This window comes from Mus pahari, chromosome 8 (assembly GCF_900095145.1).
Source record: "Mus pahari chromosome 8, PAHARI_EIJ_v1.1, whole genome shotgun sequence".
NCBI classification, from domain to species: Eukaryota; Metazoa; Chordata; class Mammalia; order Rodentia; family Muridae; genus Mus; species Mus pahari.
Window position 1 is genome coordinate 104,069,258 of NC_034597.1, and position 10,461 is coordinate 104,079,718.

The window sequence follows — 10,461 nt, forward strand, 5'->3', positions numbered from 1 at the left end:
GAGAGAGAGAGAGAGAGAGAGAGAGAGAGAGAGAGAGAGAGAGAGAGAGAGAGTTGGGGGGAGGGTAGTAAAGACCTATGGCCCTCTATCCGTTCTTAGGAAAAACAAAAACAAAACAAAACATTAAGACAAGCAGAAAGCAGCTGCCACCTAGAGAGGTGGCTCTGGCCTGCTCCTAGGTTTCTTTCCTGCTCATTTCTTCCCTGGCTTTGTGTTAGGTACACTGGGGCAAGAGCAACAATTGGAAATGCAATATTCTTTATCTCCAGAAAAATATAGCGTGATCACAGTTACTCTCCTCAAACACTTCGTCTTTTTTTTTGGTGGCTTATTTATATCAGGAAAGGGAACATCTCAGACGTGTATGGAGGCCATGAAGTGATTGAGAAAATAGGGACCTTTTGCTGGTAATCTTTCTCCTCCTGCCTAGTGCCTCGCGATCCATTCCGGGTTTTGCGGCCGATTCTGCCTCTGAATTTCGGCTGTGCACTGGGTAGCACGTTTCTCCCTCTCTCCCTCCCCTCCTTTCTCCTTCCCTCTTGCCTCCTGTGTCAGTCTCCAGGATTTTCTCTCTTCCTATTTCAAGAAGACTCTCACTGGCTCCCTTAGTCTATGTGAAGCTGAGGTTTCCCCTGGATCCCGTACATCTCCATCACATACCTCCACGCACACACCTCCCTGAGAGCCCCTCGTTCACACCCACAAACACGCGCGCACACACTCGCGCCGGCCTGTCCATCTCCCTCGGGGTGGGGGGAGCCGGCGCGCGGTCCCACCTTCGTCGCGCACACTGGATAGGCGAGCTCGTAGCGCTCCACGACTCTGCGGCTCGGAACTCGGACCGCAGGGCTGAACACCCCCACTGTGGTATTTAAAAAAAAAAAAAAAAAAAAAGACATTTCTTTGCCTTTTCCTCTTTTCTCCTCTTTCTCGAACGGTTTTCTACCGGAGTGGCTAGCGGAGCCGGCAGCCTTCCCAAGGCAGCCCTGGTTGGCTTGCCACCCTCCATCTGGCTTATAAAAGTTTGCTGAGTGCAGTCCAGAGGTCTGCGCGGCTCGTCCCCTCGCTGGCGGAAGGGGGTGACGCTGGGCAGCGGCTAAGGAGCGCGCCGTAGGCTCTGGCGGGCTTTCGGCTCGAGGGGCAAGGTGAAGAGCGCACAGGGAGCTGGGGGCTGCCGAGGTGGACTTGCATGTTGCACCATGCCTTCTTGGATCCGGGCTGTGATTCTTCCTCTCTCCGGGCTGCTGCTGACCCTCCCGGCCGCGGCGGACGTGAAGGCTCGGAGCTGCAGCGAGGTCCGACAGGCTTACGGTGCCAAGGGATTCAGCCTGGCGGACATCCCCTACCAGGAGATCGCAGGTAAGCGTGGGCCCGGGGCCCGCTGTATCCCCGAGAGGCGGCGGGGCGCCCTCTCCCTACCCCCTGTTGCTCAGTTGGTGCTCACTTTCTGCGGGTGCCTCCCAGGGACCCCGCGTCCCTGCATCTAGGCGGCGGAGGCTGATCCCGTTTTTCAGGCGGGAGGAAGGTGTGCGTGCCCGCCGCCTCATTGTGTGCACACGCGGGAGCACCCTCGTCCCTCGCCCCTCGCTCCCTGCATCTGCTCCCGCGCCCTGCTACCTCCGTGGCTGGCCTAGAGCCGGGCCCGGCCGCTGGAGCAGGGGACGATGGAGTGAGGACGGCTAGCGGAGGCAGAAAGCGGAGCCGGGCGCACAACGCATCCCCCTCGCTGGGGCAAACTTGGGAGAACTGCGGCCGCAGTTCGCTCAGCGCCACCGTCTGAGTGGCGCCTTCTCCACTCCCGCCTTCGCGCCGGCGGGGGCGGTGGAGAGACGCGGAGGTTCCCCTACTCCAGCTCTCTGCTCTCCAGGTCCTTTCCAGGGACCGGGCGCCCGGCTCCTGGGCTGGGAACGGGCCACTAAGGGGACACACTGCTCGGGTCCCTAGGATATGCACGTTGGAGTCCCGGGGCAGTTGGAGGAGGTGTCTTAGTACTCTGTCTGCTTCAGATTTGGGGCGTACTTTCCCATTAGGGTGCCCCAGTGCTTCCCGGACCGCGGTTGGTCACTCGGGCTGAGGAAACAACCGGGCCACCCGGCGTGGCGCCGGGTCCCTAGCATGGCCTCCCGCTCTGGCCGGCTGGTGCACGCGGAGCCAACTTAAGCGAGTGACCCGATGGGGGCGTTCGTCTCCGGGGTCTGCACTTCAGGTTCCGCGGCTCGCCTGGTCACAAGCATTCCTTCCTCCCGAGCTCTCGAGCCCCCACCCTCTGCCGGAGCAGCAACTTGCGCAGCAGCCAGGGTGTGTGTTTTCCAGCTCTTAGCGCCAACCGAAACCTAGCTTCTTTGGGGCTCCGTGAATGAAACGTGTCGGGGACAGATAATCCTTTGGCTGCAAGGGAACCGAGCTGAAAGAGGCCAAGGGGAGACTAGGGATGCTGTGAGGGCGCGGGCTGCTCAAACCGGGTAGCTGAAGTCGTTCTAAGTGACCTCAGATCCCTGGATCTCCACCAGACACTGTTTTTCCAAAGAACTGGTGCACTGATAGAAAACACTTGCAAATATCTTAAAACATCTTAGTTTTTAATACGTTGTGGAATTAGTGCTTTATGACGATAGGCTTCGAAACGCTAGGGGTGAGGTCTTTACTTACATTGCAATTAACACATTTCTATCAATTTGGGTATTACTGAAAGGAAAACAAACCACGCTCATGTATCATAAACAGCGTGGTGTTTTCTGTAGGAGGAGCCCTCCCCCGGCCCCAATTCACATCTAGGCGTTCCGTTCCCTGAATCAAGTAAGCTGGAGAAACTAGTGAATTATAAGACTACTTATTCTTCAGTCTCCGGGATTTCGCCCACCCGACTTGAGCACTCCCTAATTTGTTAATCAATGACTAGAAAGGCACTGCTCCTGCAACTCCTTAAGTTTCTTAACCACCATTCCCTTTGTCTACTGTTATTTCATTCTTTCTAATTAATTGATAAAGATCAGCTTCACCTTTTTAACTCACCACATCTCAGGAATTTCAACTTTAAAAACGTTTAGAGTTGGGCTCCCTTCTAGGAACTCGTTTTCTCCTCTAATCTGGCCATTTTAAAACTGCATCTTTAAAACACACATATTTCCCAACATGATTTCAGATAAGATATCTTCAAGAAGAAAACAGCTAAGTATTTTTAAATTGCATCGGTATTCTTTAGTAGATACGGAGACTCTCAGGAGACTTGCCTTGACCCTCGGCACCGTCCGGGCGCCTGGCTATCAGGGGCAGATGGCCATTGTAAATCATTTCTGTAGTCACCAATTACTTTGCTGGAGAACATTCTCACTGGCTGTACACATTCTTCAGTAGTTAACTGCAGAGGGTTTTGCTTGTATACTTTTTGTCTTCCCCATTGCTTTAAGAAATCACAGACTGTTAACAGCTCTGAGTTCCTGAAATATATCCACCCCACTGAAATCACCCCCAGCAGGATTGTGGAGAAGCTAAGGACTTTATCTCAAGCCCAGTGTCCTACAATGCTGGTGGACAGGATCAAGGTTCAGAGTCCCATGGAGTCAAAGGCACATTTGGTAGGAAAAGAATAAATTGTGAGATAACTGAAGGGCTTTTATTTGGGGGCAAAGCTTTTTGTTTTTTTCCAAAATAAACTTTACTCAGTGCTAAAGTAAATTGGATTTACTGTTGCTGTTGGAATAACCACTTAGGAAATATGGTGTTATTAAATAAACACACTCTCCCTCTCCCTAGCTCTTGGTAACATTTTACATTTCATTGTGTAGTATAGGGAAGAAAGAGTCTGTGTGTTGGTTATCCTATCTTAAACTCTTAGTCATCCATTGCCTTGCTTACACAGCCAGTGGTTTGCTTGAGAAATGGCAGGAATTTAAAGGAACTGCTGTTCAGGCTCCAGATTCCAGTTGAGCCATGTTTGCAAGTAGCTTGCTTAGTGAAAATAACTGCGATGTAATAAGAACATTATATTTCATCTCAACATTATTAAACCTTTACTCCAAGCTCACAGTTGTAAAACTATGTTGCCTTTTTCATGGTAGAGAGAAGCTCTTCTAACTGCCGGGGTGGGGGGTGGGGGACTCTAGGTAATATATAAATCTAGGAAGTGCCTTCAGAGGGGGAGTCTACGCCATCAATCTTCATGCAGCCTTGATTTTAAACCCATGCCGGCAGATTAGATAGACTCTCCTGTTTGGAAGATTTCCAAAGGAGCTGACTCTTGAGCCCTTCTCAGCGATCCATTCTAATATTTCAGAATTCCTGTGGTACAAGCAGTGTTTTCTGACATCTAGCCAAAAGGCTTCACAATAGCCTTGCTTGTTTTTTCTTCTTCTGTGTCCTGGGAAGATCCTAAGCTTAGAGCATCAGGAGCTTGGGTAGGAACAGTCTTATCAAGAGTTGACTACTCCCTCAGCACTCAGCGATTCCCACTTGTTGATGGTGCTACACTTCTCAGAGCGCTTTAGAGCAGATTATGGCAACTGTTTGTGCTGGGGTGCAGACTACCTGTACAGTGCTTGTCTGGTGTGCCCAGGGCACTATGTCTCTAGCAACACATGAATACCCTTACACACCCACTCATGCATGCACACCCACATTCATCCATATGTTATCCCCCACAGTGAAGCACCTCACTCTTATAGCTATGGGAATCCAGAGACTGTTATTGTAGGATTTCTTACATGTAGTCTTTTTGAGATCTTAAATTGTACTATTCCTTAGATCAAAGTAACTTTGTAGTGTAACATGATTCTTTTCTCATTTATCTAATGCAACTTTGTGTAATGCTTCAAATCTCTAGGAATTCTGTGTGTGTCGCTTATTCATACTCAATACTTAAGCAGGCCAGATGGCTCAGCTGGTTAAAATGCTTGGTGCCAGACCTAAGAACCTGAATTGGATTGGTGGGACCCACCTCTTTGAAGGAGAAAACCAATTCTCCCAAGCTTTCCTCTGACCTCCATATGTGGTCAAAGACACCTACATACCCACAAAAACACAAGTTCAATAAAAAGAGGAAGCATTACCAAAGTTTTGATATTTGATAGATAAAAAGATGACAACTATTTCTTAACTATCAGGCCCACGAATGACTCAGCTAACAATTGTTGAGACAAAAACTCAAATCCAGGAGTGTTGGTTTGACAGTAGGTCAACCAACCTCTAGTTTGGTCCATTGTTCTACATAATTAAGCCTCCAGCATTTGTCCGATGCACAACATACAAGACCTAATCTTTACACCTCTTATATGTGTTGTTGGCCAATACATCCATCTATATATTCTTACAAAGTTGTGTGTGCTGAATTTATATTGAGTTGCAACATCATTTCTCAAATACTTTGAATTTTGATTTTAGTTTCCTGGGAATTGGTTACACCCTACCACTACCACTTAATAATGCATCTCTACATTTCCCAACTCATTTTTATTTTATTTTTATGGTTCTATAAAGTACATGCATTGGTTTCTTTCTGTGTAATGGGTCTACTAGAGCATTAATTTAGGCCAAAACCTGGAATATTGGGTTAGTCAAACAAAGTTTACAATAGATTGTTACGCAGAGGTTAGAAGCTGGAGCAAAGTCCTATTTCCACTGACTGGGACAAAATTTAAAACCAATTTTAACATGTGCTTTGTCCTATTATCTCTCTCAGGTATGTCTAGTGTTGGGGCACAGTTGAACATTAGGAATGCATTGAAATGTCTCTGTCTTTTTAATGCAAATTTGTCAATTAGCTATGTCAAGATCTATGGTGAAAATAGGATCCCCCCCCCCCCCATATTCTGGTGTTCTGGTGCTCTAAGTACTTATTCTAGCTTCAAGTACATATATATGTGAATTCTTCATATGTGTATATATATATATACACACAACACATATGTACATAGGCTTGGCTTTGTTTCATTGACCATCAACACATTTTCTTTTAGTTCATATGTAGATACTGCATTAATGTAAGTGGAAAAGCAGTGTTGAGTAATTCTTACCCCTTCTCAGCTGTGCCAAACATCTTAGTTTTGGATAAATGGTTTAAGTTCCATTTATCTGCATTATTCAACGATTTCTGATTTTCTGATCCCTGCCCCCTCCTTTGTTAATGGATTGCTGCCTTTAAAGCACTTTGGATGAACAAAGTGAGACATAAATTAATTAGCTGAATTTCAATTTTTTATTTCTATGGTTTGGCAAGTCACTAGATTTCTAAAATAATTACTCTATTTCCAGGTATCAAAGCCATCTGAAATCCAGGTTATTAGGAGTTGCTCCTGTTAAATTTTTGATTTGGGAGTCAGTTGAGAGTGTTCCTTCCAAACAAAGTCAGTTCAGCTGATTTATAAAGATAATTTCTTGTCATTTCAGGACTGACACATTTTTTTTTTTTTTCTGTAAGACTCACTTCTGTTATTGTACTGTCTCTTAATAGTTTGTGGCTAGAATGTAGGCCACTATCAGGATTGGTTCAAAGCACACAGCATTCTGTTCTTAAAATATTGAGGTTAAAGGATAGTATTCATTTATATAAGGAAACAAGTGTTTAAATGGTTGAACACTCATAAAATACAAAATTGTTTCCTGTTAGGTGGTCTATTCTGTAAAACTTGTAGTAAAATAATGGTTAATAAGTGACTTGTTCCTAATTTCTGTCTTATTTAAACTTTAAAAAGCTAACATTATGCAATTCTTCTATAATTTACATGTCCCTGAAGAGTTCTAGAAAGGCCAGAGATTTAGGGCTGTCTAGCTAGTATAAACAACTGTTTTAATATTTTCAAAATCTGGATGTTGTCTTACTTTACCTGCTAAAGTGATCTGTCATATTTTTTCACTGCATATAACATAACTTTAAACAACATACCAATTATCCAAAATTATCCAGTTATCTGGCTGACAGTATTTTACACAGCACCATTTGGAAAGTATTGTCAAATCAGGAGTGGTGGGCCTGTATCTCTGCATTCGGGAGGTTAGGGCAGGCGATCTGGAGTTCTAGGCTAGCCTGGGCTATGTGGTCATATCCTTGTCCCAAACACACAAACGAACAAGGGCGCAATAAGGACAGACAGAAGACAGCCATCCAAACAAGTACATAAATGTTTATCTCTGGCTTGGTAAGTATGTAAGTAGAAGAATTCACACTGGTAAATCTTGCATAAAATTTTCTGAATTTCAATAAATCAGGATGAAAATAGGTTGTTATTGTCACCTAATTATCGTTGTTCTTGAACTCTTGGAGCAATAACGAAGAAACAGAAATGATTCTACATTTCAACAGCCTCTGGCTTCCTGATTGTCTCGGGCCTTTCCCTCGTTCATGTAGTGAGCAGGCTAGGTGCTATGTATAAGCCCCTGAGTTTTGTGCTCACTCCAAGTTCCAGGGAACTTTGATCCGAGCTGAGATAGGTGTGCATCACTAAAGGCAAGCAGATTCATGGGATCATGTTATCTAAGCAGAGGGCCTTACATGTGCATCACTGAGGAACTGGAGTATGACCTGGACTGTGAGAAGCTGTCTAAGATCCCCTGTGAACTACTGTTCTAAAACAGACGCTGAGACTAGAGCCCCAACAAGCTAAGCCTGTTGCAGCTCTCTGCCCTAGACACCTCACCATGTCATGAGATTCTATTACACACACACACACACACACACACACACACACACACACACACACACACTGTCTATGTTTGCTCATTCCTCTTTAACCGCAGACCTCCCTGTGACCTCCTGCCCTGCTTCTGGATGGTTACTGAACAGTAACCATTCAACCAATGTGACCATCCTATCAAGTCAGTGAGTTTTTTCCTTTGCTAGGTCCTAAAAAGCCTTAAACTCCCCTGCTAAAGCTTTAACCTTTCATTTGAGAGCAGTTGGGATCACTTAGAGAAGTATTTCAATCAGGATAGGCCATGATTCTGAAATATTGCTTTGACTTCTTTTAGAGGAATTACTACAAGGGAAAACCACAAACACAAGAAGAAAAGAGCTATCACCTTGAACTGAAGTGGAGACTGATGAAGTAGGAAAAGAGAATCCTGAAATATTTAGGTTCTGTGGGTACTGCCTAAAATTATTAGTCAGTCAAATATTACTTATATAACTTTCACTGTGCTTGCCCATGGACAGTGTGGGTGAGTGGGTGGGAGAGAGACAGCCAAGGAGAGACAGATTGAAAGAGAAATACGTATCCATAAAGCCTTCACTGTCTTACCAAGGCAAGACAATTTGGCATCGTTTTATCCGTGTTTTCTGTTAGATACAAAACTCACTATCATCACTAAGTCAAGAACATCAGTGTCGCTGATTCCTCAAATAAGAGCTGGATGAATTATTAATATTTAGAAAGTGTCAGGTTACCACGAGTCAGGTCATCAGCCATACATATCAGAAAATTTCATTCACAGGTTGTTGTTTTCGTACTGTGGCAGTATAAAAAGAATTTAAAATTTTTCAAAAAAAAAAAAAATGGAGAACTACTTCTACTTCTACCCTGGGATTTAAAATGTGTTTTGGAGTTTGTCTATATCTGAAAGCTTATTATTGATGATTGGACAGGAATCGAGGTGGCCAGATATAGACAGAGACCTTGAAAGGTGGGGAGTGTTTTCTGAGGGAATGGCAAGGGAAGGTGGAATTCAGGGTGGAGTGAACAGCGGGCGTGTAAAGGACAACGCAGACAGGAATTTACTTGGGATTGCTGAGACATTGTGTTGAGCTGCATGGGTGTGGTTGGGGTTTTGCAGATCTTTGGATGTCCTCAGCTGGCTACGGTGGGAGTTAGGCCCTCGTCCAGGGTGATTGGGCCTGAAGAGATACGATGGAAGTATTGTTTCTGATTGGTTAAACACTATAAATAAGATTAGAGAGGTGCTTCTTCGAGGCCCCATGGGCAAGAAGGACAGCAGGGAGGCTACATGGGATCTTTAAGCAGGAAGTGGACAGGCCTAGAAGCGGGTAAGGGAAGAGAAGGAGCAAATAAGGTTATCAGAAAAGTGAAAAACTTAAATCAGCTACAGTGAACTTAAAATCTAGGCCCAGTTGCACAGAGGCTCCAATACAAGCATGGAGAGAAGATGAGTTGTTGAAATCTTCGTCTGAAGTAATCTGCTTTAGCTAGGACACTTTTGGCTGCAGGTTACAGAAAATCCTGGCTCAGTTGGCTTACACACCCATCCTTTCACAAATCAAGAGTCCTAACAAAGGGCAGGGAGAAAGAAGTGAAAGAAGAAAGTTTTTATAGGATCTGCAGGGCACTGGCTTGCTCTTCTTTCTGCCCCTGGATCCTGTTCTAACACATCCCCATATGGGCACAAGACAACTGCCGGAGCACCCGGGGCCAATGCCAGAGGCAGCAAAAGGGATCGTTTTTTCCCCACGTGTCCACTGGAGAGAAGTAGATGGGCATGTGCTGCTGATTCCAGAACTGCTTTCTGTGGCCATGCAGGGAAGGGAAGGGAAGGGAGGGGAGGGGAGGGGAGGGGAGGGGAAAGGAAGGGAAAGGAAAGGAAAGGAAAGGAAGGGCAAGGAAGGGAAAGAAGGAAGGGAAGGAAGGGAAAGGAAAACGCTTCCAGAAGGAGAGTAGTCATAGTTACACCCAATGTGGTAGCTGATGGTCAACTGATCGCTCGATTAATGTTCATCATCTTAAGAAGACTCCCCCAGAACTGAACGGGGACAGAAGCACTTAAGAGAAACTGTGTAGGTTGTGCCCACTGAGTAGGTGTTTTCCATGCTGTCTCTCAAGTATGGCCAGTGGTGAAGTGATGAGTGTTTAGCTGTTCTGGGAGAAGTGAGAGCAGTACTCAGTTTTGTAGCATTTGCCTGTGTAAATGTTCTCATCAGCACCCAATCCACATGGCCAACAATAGCCAAAAACATGGACAGATGACTGTTGGGAATTCTAAGGAGCCGGTGACATCTCGGGGTACACTCAGGGTCAGCAGAATAAACAAAAATCCCCTACCTTGGTGTTCTTCAATATTCTGACTCCTTACTCTCTCACCCTTTTCCTTCCACCATGTTCTTGAAATAATCCCATTACATTTGGTAGCCTTCCATAGTTAGAAGCCTACGGTCTGCATCAGAGGTTCTTCAGGAGTTTCCCATGTTGATACCACTGAAGGTCTGGCTACAGCCAAATGTCTGGGTCCAGTCTCACAACGTATCTGACTGAGTATGGCTGGGTTGTTTACAAATCTGTACTCCAGGAATGTTCCTAGGTGGCGCCAATATCGTTGCTTCTGTCATCTTTGAGTCTCTTAAGAGAAACACTGAGTTCCATACAAAGTGGGTTTTGAATACATGCTTCTGCCAACATGTACAGTTAAATGCCAGGTAATAATTTTTGTGACCTTTCTACCTTCACTGTGGATCTCCAACAGGAGGAGAATATTCTGATACTCTAGATTGTACTGTTTCTCTCCCTTCCTCCCTCCCTCCCTCCC

At 45.5% G+C, this 10,461-nt stretch overlaps 1 protein-coding gene across 1 annotated transcript in view; it reads left to right on the plus strand.

Annotated features, from left to right (window-relative positions):
• The first annotated feature begins 542 nt into the window (after positions 1 to 542).
• Gpc6 (glypican 6) overlaps positions 543 to 10,461 on the plus strand; it is a 1,014,352-nt gene continuing 1,004,433 nt past the window's right edge. Inside the window, exon 1 of the mRNA XM_021203486.2 lies at positions 543 to 1,359. Coding sequence (XP_021059145.1) covers positions 1,200 to 1,359 — 160 coding nt within the window. The 5' untranslated portion in view covers positions 543 to 1,199. The remainder of the gene's footprint in view (positions 1,360 to 10,461) is intronic.